This window comes from Photinus pyralis, unplaced genomic scaffold (genome assembly GCF_008802855.1).
Source record: "Photinus pyralis isolate 1611_PpyrPB1 unplaced genomic scaffold, Ppyr1.3 Ppyr1.4_LG1, whole genome shotgun sequence".
In the NCBI taxonomy this organism is placed as follows: Eukaryota; Metazoa; Arthropoda; class Insecta; order Coleoptera; family Lampyridae; genus Photinus; species Photinus pyralis.
This window is the reverse complement of record NW_022170249.1, coordinates 44,481,235-44,504,183: the sequence shown is the minus strand read 5'-3', so window position 1 is coordinate 44,504,183 and position 22,949 is coordinate 44,481,235. Positions and strand designations below refer to the sequence as shown.

The 22,949-nt window shown below is 34.6% G+C and overlaps 1 protein-coding gene across 1 annotated transcript; it reads right to left on the bottom strand.

Moving 5' to 3' along the window:
- Positions 1–974: 974 nt before the first annotated feature.
- LOC116161551 (octopamine receptor-like) lies at positions 975–22,405 on the bottom strand. The gene is made up of 6 exons (XM_031474940.1): positions 22,392–22,405; positions 22,177–22,319; positions 10,788–11,090; positions 10,128–10,222; positions 8,354–8,662; positions 975–3,515 (listed from the first exon to the last, which is right to left on the bottom strand). The coding sequence occupies exons 1-6, from the start codon at positions 22,403–22,405 to the stop codon at positions 3,477–3,479; spliced, it is 903 nt and encodes a 300-aa protein (XP_031330800.1). The 3' UTR covers positions 975–3,476.
- Between the last annotated feature and the right edge of the window lie 544 nt (positions 22,406–22,949).

Genomic DNA, 22,949 nt, shown 5'->3' with positions numbered 1-22,949 from the left:
AATTGGCTTCGCAAACTTAAGGACGATGAACATAGTGACACAACTTTTTCTCATGTTAAAGGAACCGTAGTAGTAATTTCGTAACGAATTGCCCACCTGCAGCAATAAAACGTGAGGGGAGTGATATCGAGCGAAATGGAGATCATTTCAGTGCACATAAACGGGACAATAAAGATACAGTTAACCACCAAATTTGGAGGAATGATGCAACCTAATCCAGGACCCCAAACATACCCTACGTCAAATTTCGTTAATGCGGTAGAATAATAGAGGAAATTGGTTTAATTGCCAAGGAGTTTGTAGATATTGTACATACTCCTTCTTTAAGAAAAAGTATTAAGCGGAATTTGGGGAATATTCTTTATACTCGAATACAGATTTATGATTCAATAGCGTGACTGCTGATTAATGTTTTAAATTAATTGGCAGCCTAAATAACATCAATCAATTCGTTGGGCATCTTTTATATTTACTCGGGAAAGCTCATTCGCTTTGTTTCAATAATGGACAGTTAAACTTAACCCTCGAAAATTGCGTATATCTAAGGAGAATAGCTAGCCTTTATGCCTTTATTGTAGATGTTCAATGCAGCAAAATATTTTTTTAAAAACAAAAGGCATGTACGCATTTTCAATTAACCCAACATTCAATCTACTCTCCATAAATGTTTGTAAACAAACTTCCTTCCGTGGTTCGATTTACTTTAACTTTTTTTTTACATGTTGCCGAAAACAAATTAATAAATATTTATAATAATAATAATAATAATAATATTTATTCGTCGGATTTCACAAGAGTGTTTCGACACGTCGAAATATACACAATATATATAAATAATATAATAATAAATGCAGACACTAAAACATAAAAAATAAATTATGTAAAGAACAGCAAGCAAATTTTTAAAAACAAACAAATAGGTAAAAAAAAACGGAAGCTAAAACCAGAACACGTCCGCCCTGATGGTTGACAAGTACTCTTCGACGGAATAGAATGCTTTACTTAAGAAATATTTCCTAAGTACGCTTTTAAATTCTTTTACACTATACCTTTTTATTTTGTCCGGCAAAGGATTATATAGTTTAACATTAAGAGAGTTTTTTATTGATTTGTTTAGCCTGAACCTTGTGGTACGGAGTTGATTTTTAGATCTGGTATTGTAATTGTGAAATTGACTATTCGTTGTCATCAAGCATGATTTTTTATGAATATTAACTAATACTTCCAGAATGTACATAGATGGCAATGTCAAGAGCTGCAGTTCTATAAATAGGGGCTTACAATGATCGAATGGATTGGCAAATTTCATTAGGCGTATTGCTTTCTTCTGCAATCTAAAAATCCTAATTGTCGTAGTCGTAGTTGCATTTCCCCATAAACTTACACCATATAAAAGATGAGATTGGAACAGTGATTTATAAGTTATTATTAGCGTGAGATTATCTACTAATACTCTAAGTCGTCTAATAACAAAAAGAACAGACGACAGTTTTCCGACTAAGCGGTCAATATGGCCTTTCCAATTTAAATTATTGTCAAGTGTGATTCCTAATAAACTTGATGTTAAGCTAGGTGCATTCTGACACGAAAAATATAGTTCATTTGTTTTACTACTATTTAGTTTTAGCTTATTAGCTATAAACCAACTTTCAGCCCTAAGTCTTAGAGACGCCATATTTTTATCTAGAACTGTACAGTCAATAGCATTTGAGACCAAAGTGGTATCATCTGCATATAAAACGCTGTTGTTTGGTTTAAGGAAGTTTGGAAAGTCGTTAATGTATATCACGAACAGCAGTGGTCCCAAAACCGACCCTTGCGGTACACCATGAGTGACTGTTCCAATAGCTGATGCACTACCGCCAATGCTAACACATTGTTTTCTATCGCTCAGATAAGATTCTATTAATTTTAAGGGCACACCTCTGACTCCGTATTTTTCGAGTTTATCAATCAATATATTATGCGATACGCAATCGAATGCTTTACTTAAATCACACATCGTGATGCCTACATGCTCGCCTTTCTCGAGCCCTTCGACCACATATTCGACAACTTTTGAAACGGCATGTATGGTCGACCGAGTCTCTCTAGAACCATATTGGTTGCAGTTTAAGACACCTTGTGCCTCTAAAAACTTAGATAACCTATCTTTCAAAATTATTTCAAAAACTTTTCCTACCACTGGTACAATTGATATAGGGCGATAATTTCCCGGGTCACTTGTGCTTCCCTTTTTATGTAAAGGCACTACCCTTGCGTGCTTTAAACAGTCCGGAAATACACCTTGCCTTAGACAAGCATTGAAAATATGGGTTAAAGGTTTTAATATTTCCAAGCTAATTTCTTTAACAATGATACTGTTAAAATCATATATATCTAAACTACTCGACTTTTTCATTTTATTAATTGCTTCCATTACATCTTGCTCTACAATAGGTTGGAGGAAAAACGATGTTCTATTTGGAGGAATGCAGTGCAAAAAAGTATGTGAATTGACATTTGGTATGGTCTTTATAATTTCAACCGCAGAATTTAGAAAAAACGTATTAAGAGTGTCAAGTGCTATAACTGGAGCCGATTTCGTGGAACTGCTTAGGCCTCTCTCGTAGTTAATTAATTTCCAAATATCTTTCTGTTTATTGGTAGAATTCTTAATATAATCTCTGTAAGCCTTTTGTTTAGTAGAAACGATTGCTTTCCTATACGCCTGACGAGCGCTTATAAATATTTGACGATACGCATCATTTTTTGGATTGCAATTGCTAACATCCTTTAGAATTGATACAGTTTTACGCATCTTTTTCAGTTTGGAGTCAAACCATTTAATTGGTTGTGAGTTATTTATAAGTTTCCCTATAGGAGAGTTTTTGCGGATTGTGTTTGACAATGAGTTAATTAAAAAGTTTGTAAGGAAATTTACGTTATCGCAATCGTAAAAGGTCGATCCATAGGTGTTGGTTAAAAATGTTTTGAGGTCAATTATTCCCCTTGAAGTGATTCTTCCAGCTTTACTCCCCTGATTTACTGCATTAGTAGTTATACTACATTTAATGAATTGTCCAAAATGATCAGACAGGCATGGATCGATTACCCCAGTTTCTATATCTTTTGGATCAATGTTGGTAAGAATATTGTCAATGCAGCTTTTGCTGTGATTCGTAATTCGAGTGTAATCTTGGATTGTGGTAATAAGACCGAAGCTATTGATAATACTATTTAATTCCTGCAAGGCATTTGAGTTACCATCAAAATGTACATTAAAATCCCCAAAAACACAAATTTTGGAGTACTTTACACAAAAATCATTTAAAAGTTGATCAAATAAGGTTAAAAACCTATTAAAATTTCCTGCACTTGATCGGTATAGCGTAATCAACAGAAAACTTTTACCAGTTACCTCCAGTCCACAAAATTCAGCATGGATTTCCTCACAGTTGTTTGATAGATCAATATTCTTACATGGAACACCTATCTTAGAGTACATGCAAACCCCACCATGATCGTGTGTTTTTCTGGAAAAATATGATATTAGTTGATAATTGTAAAGAGGTGCGGTTGATATAGTATCAAGTAAGAACCAATGTTCACTGATGCACAGAATATCATATTCCTTCTCATTTGCAAAAATTGATAATTCATCTAGTTTGTTGGTTAACCCTTGTACATTTATATGGAAAACATTAAACAATTTTTTTACCTTATTACTAACTAGTGAATGATTTATATTAGTATGATTAACATTTACTTTGCTGGTGTTATGGGGCGATCCAACGCAAAAAAATAGTCGACATTATTATCGGGAGTAATATAAATTAAATTCGATTTAGCAAACCGATAGTTAAGGGTTTTGCAGAGAATGAAGTTCTTTGCAATGTACTGAACTAAGAAAGATTTACCTTTATCACTTAAATGAATTCCTCGATGATATTTACGACTTAAACCTAACATATCATTAACATCTATATAGAGGACATGATCTAAATTATTACAACATCGTAGTAATTGGTAATTAATGTTGTATGCACAATTATTATATTTCTTATTGTCATTACAGTACGGCACGTTTACACAAATACAATTAGTGTGAACTAAGGAAGAAAACGTTTTTTCGAGAGTATCATTGTTCAGTGGTCTGTGTTTAGCAGCATTATTGGCACCCGCAAAAATTATAACGTAGTCTTTCTTATCAAAACCCGCGTACAACCCACTCGAGTTAAATATTACTGCATCAAAACAGGCATTAGGTTTGAAGATACATAAAACAGAATATTTATTGGATGGTAATAAATCCCGGAATTTTACAGCAGTATTTCTTCCTTGGCTATCAGCTAGGATCAAAATATTTTGTTTCTTAACCGGCGGTGGATGATTTTGCCCAGTCTGCAACTTCCCAGCCAGGGGTGGTGTCCTATCATCAGCTAGTACCTTGCCATTCGGGTCATTGATATCACATCTTTTGAAACATTGCAGTTCGTTATACAGGGAAACGTTGTTCGTGTATTAAATCGTCACGATCCATGATTGCAGTATTGTAATTAAAAGATCGATACAGCTACACCAATAGATAGTATATTCTATTTATTCATAACGTGTCCCTAATCGCATAATAACACGCAAAAGTACGAAAACAACCTTGACTTACACGTATCGCTACATGTGAACACAAAAATCCAGTTTTTTGGCATTCCACATAACAGTTTTTACATGCAACAGTAGAGCACCTCAAACTACACACTGACCAGTACAATTGAAGAAAAAATGATAGCTACTTCCCGTCAAAATTATCAAGTTTTACGGAGCCGATACTCGCACGTTCAAATTCACTCAAAAGTATTTGTGCAACCAGTAGGGAAAAGCACTATTTTTCGTAACGAGGTCCTTCGAGCCAACAACGGAGACAACCACTGAAGATCGTGAAGGCCGGCAGCAAATGGTGCGAGTCAGAGTACGAATGGAAAGGTACGTCGCGAATAAGAAGAGTAGGGATTCACGCCCCTTATAACACCGTAGAAAAAAGAAAGGAAAGGGAAAAAAGTTCAATGAAATGATTTAGAAGATGATACGGCTACGAGCTAAGAAGCTGCGACCCAATTACGAATGGAAAGATGCATCTCAAATAAAAATTGAAGTTAGTGAAGAAGCACAAGCTGCGACCAAAGTACAAGTGGAAATGGGGATCGCAAATTAAAAAATAAAAGTTATCTGGATTTACGACCCCTATAGCAACAGACATAACAGCAATAAATAATAGGAGGTAAGAAAAAAATATATTTCAGACCGCCAAAAAATGAAGAAAATCAACGAGCTGGGCGACAACCAAAATGAAGTCTGCAAAGCAAGGCTACTGACAAATATGAAGAGAGATTCAGCGCCAGGAAAGAACAGCTAGCAACTTTAACGGCCAATAGAGTAACCTTAGATACCGCACATATACACTCAACTTTACTTAATTTAATTCTAAACAATTTTTGTCTAAAATACAATACAAATTATAAATTAACTCGAACTGTCACTGTCACATTTGGGCTAACAAAGCAACTTTATAACAAATAAAAATAAGAGAACAATTTTATACAGTTACAATTCCTAGAAAACAATTTGCTATTTATGAATGTCAACTTTTCTGCAAGAAAAAATAAAAATAAAAAACTTCCACGTTTTTTACAAAATTCTTTTTATTTTAATCTCTTAACTCTAATATTAAGCGCGTGACACCCATTTCAATGTGGTGGCCACCCTGTTATTACTTTAAAAATATAGTAAATAAAGTAATAGAGGGCGGCCAGGGGAAAATCACCACATTTGAAATGGGTGCCATACGCCATTAGAGTCAAGAGATTAAAATAAAAAGCATTTCGTAGAAACAGCAACACTACTGGGAGCAGTCATAGCCATCTAGGAAGAATGGAAACAAGCACAACAAGAGAATCAACTCGTAGTGAAAAAAGAAAAATTCAAAGGAAAATTTACTCGATTTCATACCCACATTGAGATGCGCTGTAGCTTTAGTATGATATAATTCTGTACCTTGGGTTTACCAAAAGTACATTAAATACGGCCTTCAGCAAAGTCATCCTCAAAAGCGTTCATATCCAAAACTTGTAAAAGAGCATGGCTTGCCAGTGGCAGATTTATCTACTAGCATACCAAGCACACCCATTGAAAAAAAATTCAAGACTTGTCTATCTTCGGGTGAAGTCATCCCTACAGTATTCTGAGACTCGCAGGAGTATATTTATCTCGAATATCAACATATGCTCACATAGTAAGGCCTGCCATTCGAACAAAACGTCAGGGACGTGGCGTCTCCACGCGGAAACATTTTCGATCAAATAAGACCGTTAAAAATGAGCTGCAAAAGCGGCTTGCAAATCCATCTAAAGAATTTTGTGGCAGAGTGGCAACAAATATAATATAAATGTTGCTTATTTAGAATAGTTGCACAAAATCTGATTTTTTCGCTAACCTGCCAATTATTGCATTGCATTGATTTACTAATTTTAAGAGGCTTGAAGACGTTGATCGCTCTCTAAGCTTACGGAAGCTCCAGAAATTGAGTATGATATTTATTCATGGACATTCACGTAACGATCTGCATAATTGAAATAAATTACATCATCATTAACGGATACACAAAGTTACGGAAATAATTCCATTAGGTTATAACCATCTACAAAGAAGGACAGACTCAAAATTAATATTTGAGGATTAAATTGTACAGAGTAACATTTCATAATAAGTGAACAGATATTTGTATATCGTTGAATCGCTTTTTACATATTTAGTAGTGCTCGTTGAAAGATTTGTTTTGCAGATAACGATATAAATAATTTCTATAAAAATTTTATAAAAAATTTAAACAATTCAGATAAATAAGGTAATTTGACTGCAAAATTATTTAAAAAAAATTATCAAAGTCCTCGTGTGAGATCGAAGGGACTTCAGCGCATTTTTGTGTGGCAGATCAGTGTTTTATTAGCCAATATTGACGCCACCATCAATAAGATCTTGCCGAAAGCTACCACGTTCACTTTGTCGGTACCATTTTCTCACTTACCGTGCACTTGCAATTCGCGTTTGAAGTTTTGACTCCACCATCAGTAAAATCCTTTGGGGGTTACCATATTCCCTTTGTCGACACCCACTTCTGATCACCCGCAACAATTCGGATTTGAAGTTTCGACTCCACCATCAGTAAGATCTCGTCGGGGTTACCACATTCCCTTTGTCGATACACAGTTCCGACGTCCCGTTCATTCGTAATTCACATTTTGGTAGATTTCGCTAAAATCCCGGCATAAAATCGTATTCAACTTTTGGGTACTTCACATAGCTCGACCTTCTATTAGTGACACGAGAAAGAGAGACCGCGATTCGCGCTGTAAGAAACTTTTGGGCGCCCAAAGTCGACTACCCCTCGAAGCGCGCCGCGCAAAAGGTGGTTTATTTCGCCCCTAGGAAAAAAAACAAAATTCCGCCACGCAGGAGTTGCGCGTTGACAAGATCTTCCCGACGACACCAATTTGAAAACAATCGGAGAAAAACTGTAGAAGAAGATAGATAAAAACTGAAAAATCTCCAGGTTAGTATAATACGCTCGGGGATGGCGTCCAGATGTCGTCGACTCCAAATCTTGTAGCCCCATCCCTAACGTTCTTAATTACACGGCCCCGATAGTTACATGTACACTCCTTGTCTTTTTACAAGCGTTTTTCTACGGGCGCGCATTTACTGCCAGCCAGCCAGCCAGCCGACCAGCCAGCCAGCCAGCCAGCCAGCCAAAGTGAGATTAAAAGCTACTTTTTACAAAAAAAAATTTTTGCAAAAATGCGCTAAAAAGAGGAAATTGTAAACAATACAACTGTCAAAATGATACTTTATAATGAATTAACAACGTTATTTTCTGAAATAGCGTATACTGAGAATGCTTTTAATGTATCGCGATAATTTAATTGCTACATCGAAAGTATATTTGTAAAGTATTCATTACTGTACCAATAGCAAGTTCTGGAAATCGTCGAAGCAACACTTAGGACAAATTAAATGTTGAATCATCAACTTCGGCCATAAATGCACTTAATCTTATTAGTTCCTCGTATAGTACTCACTATCATAACGAAGTTGAATTTAGATACAAAATTGGTTTCTAATTTAGTTTGGAGCAATGGACAAAAACGAGCTAAACTCATAACGTCATTTGAATTTAATTGCCCATTTACAATTTAAACTACCCAAGACGCTATAATTTAACTTCGGAGACATCTTGTTAAAAGCTCGCCGTACAGCGTTGTAGAAAAATTGGAAGTATAATTTAAAATTATAAAGCGAAAAATTAAAATAATCATCTTACCTGCATACGATTACTTCTACGCGACACAAAGCTCACTCTGGTAAAGAAGATAAGTTCCTTTACGGATCTACGAAAATTCCGAGACATAACGCAGTATATGACAGGATTAAGGGCTGAGTTGGCATGTCCTAAAAGCAGCATGTAGGGCTTCATCGTCGACATTTTGTCTATTACGTCAAGTGATTTTACGTTTCTTGTGTCAATCAGTAGGTTTATGGTGTTATAAGGCAGCCAGCAAAAAGCGAATACTAATGCCAGTAGTAGAAGGATCCATGCTACCCTTTTTCGTTCGCGTACCAGTTTGTAACTCTGAAAACAATAAAAGTAAATCAAGATGGGAATTATTCATCTCATCTTTTTATAAGTAATAATAAAATCGTGTTTTTCCAATACTCAATTTCCACTGAATCTAAAGTCGGTGATAAGTTTATTCGAGGATGCGAAAAAAATCGGTATTTTAGTTAATGCGGTTATATCGGCAGTTCGTAATAGAACTTGATTAAAAGATTATTGGAACATCGTTTCCAATATCTTGCTCATTTGTGAACTTTCGCACAAATTCTTATGATCGTTAAATCTGCTCAAAAAATGACGTTCTGATAGAAAAGATGAAACGGTTTTGCCTTCAATTTTAGTTACTTCGGCTTATATGAATATAACGTTTAAATCACGTTAGAGAAACCGTGAGCAGCTCTACACGCTCATTAAGACAACAATGGAGTTTCTATTTTAAACTTAACTACGGAAATTTAATATTGTAAGTGCGTGGAATACATACAAACACTCTATTAGCGTAAATTTGAATTAAGCAGTAGGTTGTATTTGAAATCTGAAAAGCAGTGTTTACAGCAAATCTCATTTTGCCGAGGGTTCTAATGAAAATCGAGATATGGTTGCAATAGTTTTGGTGGTCGAAAATTTGCCTTTGTCTAGATAAGATAAACTTGCTGCGGTATCAAAATCGTAGGTGGCCACAAATGTGAGTGATCAGGGGAGTAGCCCTCGCAGAAACCTAGTGATTGCAAATTGCCCACAATAATGAGGGTTTTTCTCGAAATAGTTCCGCACATGAAAAACAGTGGTAAATTGAGAAAGATTCAGTTACACGGGTTCTGCGACGCATTACAGTTTGCTTGCGTAGATCCTTTGATGGAAATCCAATTTTCTCTCATATTTTGTGCGCTAAGACGAAGTGCTTTTTACACGGAGATACTGTATGCGAGATACTTGGGCATTCTAAACTGCTCTTGCGCAGTGAGGTATTGTTTAGCAAAGTATTTTCAGTGCTAATGAAAAAGTATCCTCATGTTAAACAGTTCCATATGAACCAATAGCCTATCAATCCCCCAAAGTCATAAATCGCCGGGCGGCTGAGACTAGCGAGAGACGGAAATAAAACGCAATGTGTATCCGAGATACCAGTCTGTGAGCCACTGTATGCTCGTGTAAAAGCGAGGTAAGATAACATCTTAGGAAGTGATCGGGTTAAGAAAGCAACGCTGCATGATGTCATTCGTCTCGGAAAAATCTTGAGTGTGCAGTTTATGATTAATGTGGGAAAATAAAAAAAAAGTCGTTTGAGATTGGTGGCATAAAAAAGCATTAAAAAATGAATCAAAAGGCTTTCTTCGAAAGAATTCAAAGCATTTACATATTCAACTAAAGCACCTCAGGTTGTGTGAAAGCTACGTGTTTTGTATCCGCCAGTAACATTACGTTTGAGCATTCAATGATTCGTTTGAAACAATTATCGAGATTAATTTTAGATATATACCTGTTGTGTGCTACAGCTGCCTTCGTTGTCAAATGGTGGTCGCACTGAGCACAGCTTCCTCCCCATTAAGGAATAGGCGAATAGCATTATCGCTCCTGCAAGAAAAATATATGATAAGAAGCTTTAGTTAATAGGCAGTTAATGATTGTATCAAGAGGGGACATTTCTATTTAATTTACTTAGCCAATAAAAACGAAACGCAATAATTTGTAACTGTCAAACAACTTCCGCCTTAATCAGTGTCTTGAATGTAAAGTTGCAAGATAATGTTGGTAGAATACTATGCTGAAAAATAAATTTTCTATTGTCTCCCTTTCTTTCCCTTGATATCTAGGTAGATTATATTAAAAATGGGCCCATTAATCTTATTGGAAGGTGAAACTAAGCAGTCTTAATTTTAAAGTAGTTGATCGTAGCGATAAGTACAAGTCCAATAGTACATAATAAAACGTCGTTAGTAAATTGTTACGTAATTCAAACATAATACGTTACCGTATTGGTTTTTGATCATCGTACACTGCAAAAAAGAAACAGTAAATACAGCAGGGACTTCCAATGCTTATAAAGAAATCAAAAACTTGACAATACCCAAACTATACCGAAGGCAGCAGCAGGCTAGTTTACGTAAATATGCGTCCAGAATTGTAAACAGTAACTTACCAGGTACGGCGAACATTACAATGTAACACACAATTCCAAATATATCCTGAGATATATAAAAATTATCCCAAGTTTCTTGGCAGAATACAAGCGTTAGATTGTCTGTTAGTACATCCTCGTTCGCAACGCCAACGAATAGGAGCGGCGCAAAAACCACCATTGACGTGATCCACATCACTATTATCACAATTATCGTAGTTTTCTTATTAAACCATCGACAAAACCCAAAGGGCTGAGTTATGGCCAGGTATCGATCGACCGCCATCGCAGTAATTGTAAATACACTGGATGCCACAGATACACCTGTAACAATTATTGAAATTACTGAAATGTGAATTACAAATTAGTTATTTGATATCTAAATAATGTACGACATTTTCTATCCGAGACAGACTGTGAAGACAGTATTTATTTAATTAATGTGATGAATGTAATGGAAATGAACTGATTAGTTACTCTTCATTTTGGCCACGTGTAGTGTAAATATAGATATGGCCTACATAAACACCTCAATGTCGGACTGCTGATAAATGATATACAGAGTAGAGTCTAGCGTTGCCTAGAATACTAATTGCTTATCCAAATTGTATCACCAACGAAAGGATAATATCTTCTATCTTCTTGTAGATGTGTATTGTGGACGTATATCAAGACGGTTTTATGATGAATCGCTACATCGAATATTGGTGCTTTAGTTAGTACGTATCTAACTTTCTTGATACACGTGACCAAGTAAATTTAATATACACTGATATACCTTAGGTTTTGATTCCATACCTCATCATGACTCTTAACATCTTAATCTGTGATCTTGTGTACAACAATTTCATCTCGCAACCAATTTTTCGCAGTTGTGGAGTATCCCAAGAGTGGAATCTGATACCGTCACTGTTCTTACTGTACTAGTGTCTTAAATTGTAATGCTCTTTTATTTGCGGATGAAGTTATACTTATCAAATGTCAAGTCAAAAATTAAATCAATACAACGAAGGGCACTAAATATATGATATAATCTACATAAATTAAAATGAATGTTTGTATGTTTGTATGTCTCTTATGCCTGCCTAAACCGTTCATCCGATTGCGATGAAACTTTGGGGAATAGTTGGAGGTATGTCCGGGAAGGTTTCTATATAATAAAATAATTTTCATCTGTCTGTACGTATCAGTGTCCCTTATGCTTCCCTAAACCGTTCGTCCGATTGATACGAAACTTTGGGTAATGATTCCGATTACTTCCGAAGATATAACAGAAAAACTGAAACTTGCCGATCTTATGTTGATTTTTTGCTGGTGTTATTTGAGCAGATACAACAAGAAAGACAATGACACTTTTTGAACTCTACAAGACTGCACCCGCGCACAACTTGCAAGCATACCTATCGGATAAATTCCTGGAAAATAGAAAAAACGTTAAGATTCGTATACTTGGATGACTAAGATGTTGTGCCTAGATGCACCATCCTGTTGAAACCAACAATTTCCAACTTTTGTTTTTATTTGTATGACGTACATAGTTGTTTGTTTTTCCACGGGCCATATAAAAAAGTATAGTTTGTGATAATTTCTCCGAAACAAAACGTTGTATTAAGAATCTTCCAACGGTGCTCAAAAAAGGGGCAAGTAGAAAGTATTTTTTGGGAACAAGAAAACGGCAGTTCTAGGTTCTAATGTAAACCCGAGTGTCTTCAAAAAGTTGATAATCGAGTCCAATACTCCACAGAATTCCTTCCGCTTTTGAGATTTCGACTAGAACCAGCAGGATTATATTGTGCCAGTAGAAAGGTCAAATTATCGCAACTTACAACGCCACCTGACCACTTAATTCATTACTTCTTTCAGGACAAAACCCTATATCGAAGCATTCCTTGCAGAATATTCAACATTATAACTGATGAGTATTCCAAGTGACATCACTTTTTGGTGCAAATATAATTCGGGAAAGGGGTTTAAATGCAAATTTTCAGGTATTATTTTTTCCCAACATGTAACTACGAATACGAAAATTATAAACACCCGTGCGAAGCCGGGTCGAGCAGCTAGTTATAAATAAATATATAATAGATATAATTTTGGAAACTGCTGGAGTGGTAGAGCAGCTCTTGCGGAAATAGTAATAGTAATTTATTGTGTTAATACATTGAAGAAATGCTTACACTCGTCCGAAAATTGTATAAAATGTATAAAACATAAACATAAAATACATGAAACATATAGAACAATATTACCTAAATAACATGACAATTAATTTAGAAAACAAATAATTAAAAAATACAAATAACAAAAAATAACTTAAAGTATTGAGGTCGTTATCTAAAAACGGTACCACAACGCTAATTTTAGATACCTTAGGGAAGCTAGCGTTTCATTTCTTTATAAACTTTTACGCTTTTAATGTACCTCAACGCCATAGAAGACAACATTTTACATTAATTCATCTGGTATCAATATTATGCAGCGTGCATCAATGTCATGGATTTTAAGCTCCGCTTAAACTTGGCGGTGCAAACGACGTTCAGTATATAACAACAGTTTTGTGCGGGTTTACAAACATACACCCCTGTGATGTATCAGAAACGTCAAACTTAACGTGCAAAACTACCAAAAAACGTTATTTTGTGTTATTTAGTATAGCAGAATGACGTTTTTGACAGATAATGTCCGCTTTAAGGTTAACGTTAGTCATGTACTCGAAACATGCAGAAGTTACTTGGATAATCACAATACCGAAAAAAGAAATTCCTTGTTCAAGGTTACTACACATCACGATTATCAATACTTTTGAGGAAAGTGATAGCTTCATTAATAATCAAAGGTAAGTAACTATAATGACGCAAAGACTTTACGAATGCCAAATTTCAAGTTTAAGATTCATACAATTAGAACTCTATATTTCAAAAAATATTCAAATAGGAAATTTACTCACAGTGTTAAAAACCGGCTATAATGCATTTTTCTCATAAATATGGCATTTACAAAGTCTAGTAATGCCAAATTTCACTTTAAAATTAATATTAGTAGTGTTATACTACCTTTCACAACACGACCATAGTAAATAGATAAAGGAAAATGACGCATACGCATGTATATATATATATACTTTACAGCATGGGGTTTCCAAACTAAGGATCCATATTCAGTTTTATGCGCTAAATATAAATATATAATTTGTTAACATAACAAATGCTTATATATGACACAGTGTCGCATCAAGTGATGATTATACTCGTTTAAGACATTCTTGACTCGGCTCCTGACGTCGCCTCGTCCATAATGTCTAACTCGTACTGTTACAAGTAACCTACCGGACTTATAACGTAAATAACTATAATCGTATCACAAACTAATAAACGTTCGTAGTGTAGGTAATATATTTTGATAAAATCTGCACATTTCATCCGCGATAGATCGCAAAATTAAATCGTAATTATGTCTCACTGAAAGTGCTCGTAGGTATAGGAAATGCATTTACTCGGAAAATTGCAAGTATGTTGCAAAAACGAACAAAATATAAGAAATTAATGAATTTTCGGGAAATTTCTAAGTGGGACTGCACCGGAAGGCTTTTTGTTCAAAATGAAGGTTAAGTTATCTATAATAGTACATTATATATCAAGGTAGAGAAGTCCAGTATTATTGCCTGAGCACCAAGATTACATCTCGAGGCGCTTGCGCCGAGGGGTGTAAGGTGCGAAGGCAATAATAAGACTTCTCTACCGTGGTATATATACTATTTTTTTCTACTACTAGCACTTGAAATCCTCTAAATTAACATATTATACTGATAAGAAAGTGAACGGTTGCATGATAAAATTGAATGAAAAATGCCATAATAGGCTGTAATTACAGTTTCCATTGAAGCAACTCTTTTAAGATTCCTGATAACAAATATAGCTTTAGATAATTTAACACTATGAATAGCTACATGTCTGTTCCAAGTCAGATGTGGATCTAACGTTACTCCCAATATCCTAAAATCTGAATTTTGATTGATGATTTTTTGTTTCCTTAGCGTTAGTGTCATGGTTTGTGTCTTTGATGCATTTAAAGATAATCTGTTTGATTTTATCCATTTATCAACTCTTCCTATAGCTAACTTCATGCACTCATTGATTTCTTCTTCACTATCAAATTGTTTAATTAGAGAAGTGTCATCAGCAAACATAATGTGGTCGGTGTATAGGTCACAATGGGGAAGATCATTAATATATATATAAGGAACAGGATGGGCCCCAAAACAGATCCCTGTGGCGCACCATGCTTTAATTGTGACAATTTTGAAACACCATTATCGTAAATTACATACTGTTGTCTATTTGATAAATAAGCGTGGATTAACTGTGCACTTTTGTTTCCAAAGCCATAATATCGTAGTTTATCGATTAAGATTTTATGTGATACGCAGTCAAATGGTCTGGTAAAATCAAGACCTGCTAAACTAATGTATTTTTTATTTTCAAATCCTTTCATAACTGTTCGTAAAATTACTCACATAAATTAGCTTACGCTTACACTTATCATATATGTGACACAAGGGTGTAATAAAAAAACAAACGACATATGATGGGAGGAACATACAAAGCTGATAAGCATCAAGGCAAGGAGTTACCATAAAAAGATCAAGAGCATTATTTCAATGCACAAGACGTGCATTTGATGCATTTTTGTTGATTATATACTGCCCGCCATAAGTACCTGAACACCAACTGTACTTTTAATCAATTTTGATGAAATTTTCAGGAAAATTGTATTTATTTCGAAATAAGGAACAAGGAAAACATGATACAACAAATTCGAACAACACATGTGTAGATCATTCCATCGATTCTTGCGCATTCAGTTACTCGACTGGGCTACCGAAAACGGTTGCTATTGCTCATAGAACAAATGAATGCAGTATGTTGAATCTTAAATTTTTGAAAAGAATGGTCAACCAGTATGTGCAAAATTGTTCAGAAAAAGAAATATTGCGATTTGTTAATATTCCACAAATTTGAAGTAGCAGCCAAACAGGATTTTTCCAAAAAATGAATGTTACACATTAGGACATACTATTTAATATTTATACGCCGCAATTATGTTTTATTTCAGTACCACGGGTTATACTATCATTTTATTCTTTTTGGGAGAGTATAAACGTCTGCGTGTGTAACTGTCATAAGCGGCTATGTAATATTCGAGAATTTCTTGGAAGCTGAAATGAATTCGATTTTAAATTGCTACACACGAGACAACATGCCGACACAAAGTTAATCATATTACATAATTTGAAGCTCTACTTTCATCGCACTGTTTGATGAATCGGAGTGGTACACAGTTTTCTATAATAACGATTCGTAAAATAATTGTTACATATGTACATTTTTAAATAGGTCATTTGAATTGAAGTGAGGCGTTAGCACCACTGTGACCATAATCACTGCAAACAAGAAAGTGATAAGATTAACATTTATGCGACCTGATTATTAATTTTAGATCTTTCCGAAATTTTCAAGTCAGTTGATATTAACTGTAAATATACAGGTCTTTATTTTAAAAGCATCGTTAAAAAGGTTGTCGTTATTGATTTGGAAAGTTAAATTGACTCTTGCGCTTGGGATATTCATGATGTACTTCAACATTTCCGAAATCGAATTTAATTTACTATAAGCAGTTTGGTAATTGCTGTTAGATATTTAAATTTAAATGAGTAAACTTGCAAGCGTTGCAGAACGAAGTTATTTTTAATAATATAATGCCGCTGAAGTCTGCGGCCGATATGTAAAACGGTTTGCAGCGTTAAACGTAAATAAATTGCAGCAACAGTCCAGAGCAATTTTACGGTTGTGCATCCGTTTAAGAATATGAGAAGTTGTCCGAGTAACAAAATTTGAAAATATAAGGATTGAATAAAGAATCTGATTTATTTCAATGGTATAAGATATAAGATATTGAATCAAAAAGTTTATAATTTAACTTTATTCGCATACCTTTTCATTGAAAATTCACATTTGACGGATAGCTAAATCGATCAATTATCCCATTTTCGAGGGAAATGTAGGCAAGAAAAAGTCCAAATAACCTTCACTGAACCTCCACATGAACATTAACAGTAGGACAAGTGTATACCTATCAGCGGATTTAAAATCAACAAATATTCAGCTTTTTTATAATAATAAATACCTGAAGGTATGCTTTTATTAACTTTTTGTATATATTCATATTTTCGTTTTTTTACAATCTTAAGCTATCCGACATGGGTACATATGTATATTGGTTTTTTTAAAATGGTAGTGCGATGACATGGTGTTTTTCAGCGTATCTTGTTATACCTTTATTGAAATAGAAATTTTCTTAAACGTAATAGCTTAGTAATAACTTTTATTTGTTACTCAGTTGTAAACGTTGATTAACAAGACAAAACGCAAACGGGTAAACGTCATGTTTAAACGCTACTGACTTGTAAAACTGACAGCAGACCTGTAAAACTGACAGCAGACCTGTAAAAATTTTACAAGTTAGTAATCTAGTAATTTCATTGGCCAGAATTAATGCGAAGTCTCTGTTACATGGATAACATGATATTTTAGACATTTTGGACCAAACAATTTAATATGTGACTAACTAAACGTAAAACATCTAACATCTAGGAACAAACAGTCATCTTAGTGTTTAAATATTCGCGCACGGAGTAGAAACAATGTTCAAGCTGTGCTTCTTAACATTCTTTTGTAGATTCGGGAAGAATATTGTAAAACTCTACACGTAGACTATTTTTTTTGATATCTCTAATCTGCAATATGGTGTCCTAATATTTTTTGCTCCACGGGTATTGTAAGAGTGAGCAAGGTCGTTTGTAACAAAATTAGCTTTATTTTTATGAATTTCCAATAGTGTCACGAAAATGAATATGGATGGTAATGGCATAATGCGCAATTGCTTAAAGTAGGGTTGACAGGGCGCACGATATTCAGCACCTACCATCATGCGAATTACTTTTTTTTGAAGAATAAAAACTTTATATGCTTTAGATGAATTACCCCACAACATAACACCATACTGCAGATGGGAGTGAAATAGTGCGAAGTAGCAGGATTTTAAAGTATCTGCACTGATTGATCGTTTAAGATTCCTTAGTACAAAGAGTGACTTTGACAATTTCTGTTTAACATGGTCGACATGACTGCTCCAACTCAACCTATCGTCTACATAAACTCCTAACACTTTAGCACATTTGCCCGTGACAAGCTTGCTGTTTGTTGAAAAGGTAATAATATGTGTTTTGTCTTTATTTAAGTTATTGTGAGCGAACCAAGTAGATGCTCGCTGTAATAAGTTCAGGCTTTTGGTGGTAAGAGTTGAAGCATCTTTGCCTGATACGATTAACGAAGTGTCATCCGCATAAGCAATGCAGTCATTGGGATGCACAAATTTAAAGAAATCGTTAATGTAAACAATAAAAAATAATGGTCCCAAGATAGAGCTAAGTGGAACTCCATGCTTCGTATAATTTAATTCAGATTTAGCGCCGTCGATTATAACACATTGTTTACGATTATTAAGGTAGGATGAAATCAAATCGCTGCTTTATGCCAAATAAACATCGTATTATACGTTTTTGTACAATAAAAAAATTAGCGGTCAGTGTAGATGATCCCCAGAAAAGAACACCGTAACATAACCTTGACCGAATCTCCGCATAATAGAAGGATCTGAAATATACACCAATACTGATACTACGGATTTGGAAGCAACAAAGCTTTTTTTTTCAAGCATAAGCAGTGGCACATCCAGTATCCAAGCACATTTCCAGGTATTTCCCTGATTGTTGCACTGGAACATTAGCAAGAAGGGATACATCGGTGGTGGAAGAAATAGAAGAAAATAAAATGCAGTACGTTTTACTATTGTTTAAATGAAGTTTGTTAAAATTAAACCACTCTTGAAGCGTCGATAGAATTCCACTTGCCCGTTGTTGTAGATCAAGAATAGTTTTACCGGAAACTATTGCACTAGTGTCATCCGCGTTCAAAATGAAAACAATATCGTTGATAAATAAAAGAAACAGGATTGGCCCTAAATTCGAGCCCTGTGGTACCCCAATCTTCATCGGCAAAAGCACGATGAGAACTTGGTGATCTTGGAATTGGATTTGCACTTTATTTCTCCATACTGAGATCTTCCCGATAAGTAGGATAGGAACCATACCGAGACTACACCCCGGATTCCATAAAACTCCAAATTTTTAAATCAAAGACGTAAGCATGTGATAGGTGATTATTTCTAAATTGTTAATATTACCAATTTTAGGTCAAGCACTAGCAAAAAGAATGTTTTAACCAGAAAGCCTGTTTGTTAAAACTACACGAGTGCTATTTTCATGAACTTGTAACCTATTTTAAAGTAGCTATCCAGACAAACAAAAACTTACGTATTTTTTAAGATAAAATCAGGTTGGATATCATAAATAAATTATTATTATTGGATGGTGGCACGAAATTTACAATTGCGTGATAACATTCAGTTTTCTTTTCAAATGTACTTCTCGTATTTTCAACACACGCTATCAGATGATAGTTGTAAAATGACACAACGTTTGCATACCACCCGCTATAAATTGCCCTTAGGTCCTTTGACATAAAAATAATTTTACCCCTTTTTTATGTTGCGGTTACGTTACATCATATTTTGAGTAAACTTACAGCGCAGCGTAAAATTCAAATCAGAGGAATGGCAATCACTTAAACGGCCGTGAAGGTAGATTTGCTTTGAGGTGCCCATTGTTAAACACATTACCTTTACAACCATACAAAGTTTAGTTGTATGTAACTACGAGTCTCCTTGATGTGTTTGTGTGGCCAAAATATCTGTCTTTATAGATTGTTAGAAAGCCTTAAATGTTAACAATGCAAAACATTCTCTCTTTCAAAGAGCACTAGCAATTCTATATTTGGACTTTATATTTGATACAAATTTAGATATTGGATTCGTCACCGTTCTATGACTACCTTTCTTTCTCAAGGATATTACTTCTAACATTTTTGGACGTTTTACAAAATAGCGGCGACGAATCGAAAATTACTTTATGATAATCCGAAAACCAACGGCAATTCTGGCCGGACCACAAAAATGTCAGAATTTCTCATAGTTGACGAACATTAATTTTGTATAATGATATACGTATCTCGTATGAACGAGATAATAATAGTAGCTGTTTGTAACATGTAATTCCAGCATATTTTTAAAAAGATTCCGTGTCAGTTTCATTGCAATATTGGTAAATTTTAAAATTAGAAAAAAAACTCCGACGGAAACCCAGGCTGTAGGTTCGGGAGTTGGGGGCTCTAGGTGATGAAAGTAAGGAAAGAATAAAGTTAGCATTTAAATTATTCAGTTGAATTACCTTTCTCTGTTTTGCGTTTATAATGACAGTATTCCGATATCAAAAATAGTGCTGGAATGAGTTTCATTCCAACACTATTTTTGGTAACTATTTTCCACAACTGACAGATTTTTAAGAACATTTAGTATTCAGTGGTTGGCATGCTCGTCTAAATCATCCAGGCTGATCATATACGCGAATGTTCAATTCAAAGTTCTGCCTGGATGATTTAGACGTTAATACTTATCTCAACGGTTTAGTAAAATGTGGACTAATTTCACTTATTGTTATAACATTATGTTACAGTTATTAACGATACGGGTAATTGAAATTCATTAGGTATTGAAAATTCAGTGTAGGTACTTAGAGATATCCACATTTAATATAAATGAGGTTTTATAACCTAACAAAATTACAAAACTAATCTTTGTCACTAAATGTACAATTATTATAAACTTTTAGAACAATAATTGTGGAATTATTGCCTGGTAGCAAATTATGAACAGTCTCTTCTGCTAACTGTCGAAGCTCTGGAGGAGTGGAAGGAAGAATTTCTTCGCACATTATTCACTTATTGAAAAAACTAAAATATACTGCACAAATTCGTATTTGACGCGCTTGTTAAATTGAATTTTTTCAAAATGTAGCGTAGCCAACTTAATTTCTTTATTGAAAAATTGTTGGTGTTGCCAACTTAATTTCTTTATTGAAATATTTATTACAGAAAATGTCAGAATTGTTAATTTTTTTAATACAATTAAAATGCTCAACAGAGAAAATAGTATAAGCATATGTTGCAGAAGGCCTTTCTAGCACTCATTCATTCGGACCTTCGCCTAAGGTTCGAAACTTGAACTCGTGCTAGAATATAGCGCCTTCTGCAACTTATACTTTAATATACTATTAATTTACCGTTTTCAATACCGTTTTTGGAATTTAGGGCGCCCTCATTTTAAAAGAAAATAAAGTGGTTTTGTTATACCCCAAGAACCCTAACGCACATTCTCCCAATCCCCACCAAAAGAATTCACAAAACAAGAAAACTAACACAAGCAGTAGAAGCTTATTAGCTAGGGCTGCTGGAATATGGCAAACGATGCGTTGTGTTATACCAATATCCAGGTCTACATCAGTGAAATTTCTCGCAATATCGTTGGCCTATATCATTTTAAAAGTAAGATCATATCCAACGTTCAAGAAACTAACGCTTAAATCCAACAATACAAAGACCGCATATCGTGAAGATCTTACAAGTGTTAAAAGAAGTGACATTTTTCTCTATTTCAATGGTATTTGATGATCGTTGAATCAAGTGAGTTTTGGTGAGTTAAATTTGCATAGCTGCATATATTTAAAATATAGGTGCATATTTAAGTGCATATTTTGACACTATTCTGCTTAAATAATTATTATTTAAACTTTACTACACATTAGTTTACTTAGTTCTGACTACATCCCCTTTAATGCACTTTTCAGAATGCTATTGTCCGCACTTTGTTCGTCTGTCCGTCTGCACCACTACTAGTTCTCCAGTTTAGGCTTTTTCGTTGTGATTTCTTTCTTATACGGTGTACATACAGCCCAGAGACCAGAACGACAAAAGTTTATTTGGATTAGTCACTTCCTTTCCGAGTTATTACTCATTCGTGCGGGCAAAATGCGCTTTCGTCGGTCGCGGGTGAGCACGATTTTACCTTATTATTATTACCTATTATTATTGTCACTTATAATTGCACAAGAGGTTTGTATTTTACCGAGTAAATTTGGGTTGTTTAAGTAATGAAAATCTGTTGCCTAGCAATTAGACGAGAAAAACTGTCAACTAATAAAAATGCGACACCGAACTCATTGGTTCGAAAATGAATAAGTGAAAAAACCACTAGTGCAATTGTCGCTGGATAAGTTGCAGATAACTTTTGCCGCTGTCAAAGTGACAATTGCACTGCGGCTTATGCGATTTTTTATACATGAGTTGAATTGGCATAAGAAAATATTAAAAAAATAAAAAAACTAATAAAAAATATTTACCTTGAAGATACTTCGCAATTTTACACGTAATTTCCCCGAAGTTCCATAACATTGTATATGCATCCCAAGCTGCAATTGGCATACAGACCATTGTTACCAATAAATCTGCCACCGACAGATTTACGAGGAAGTAGTTGGTTACACTGCAATAAAAGAAAAAATTACCTTTGGTGAAAGACATTAAACTTAATTTATTTACACATACACAACTGTACCTGTATTTAGTCATTGTTTATTTTGCATCTTGCTTCCAATTAGAATTAAGTAAGTTGAATTCATTCCATAAACGCAATACTTATCAACTTTGCATGTACTCTAGCAATCTCAGTAACGATTCTGCAATGATCGAGTTGTTTCGATTCAATATCTTGCAATGAAAAAGGTTAAACTAATTGCAATTTAAATTCACTTGACTGCGTGTTTCCTATTCCGATTCAAAGCCATGAATTGCAAAGCAGAGGTTCACCATTAGCATCTTAAGTGCATTTACATTTACTTGTCACAGATGGATCAAACGAATAAGATATTTGCCATGCCACCTTAAACTACTTAAAGAATTAAAGACTTCAGAGATAAGTTGGTAAGAAGTAATTTACTTTGAGGGCAAAAAGTCGTGTAACAATTTATATTACCACATCTTTGCAATTAAGCGAGTGGTAAGATTATTAGCTTTTTAATTCGCGTTGGGTTTTGCTGTTTATTGGTACCCAGACGGTTACGGTGCCCACATTATTGCTTTCCGTTCACTCCTTCCTCTTCCCTCGCCTTCATGT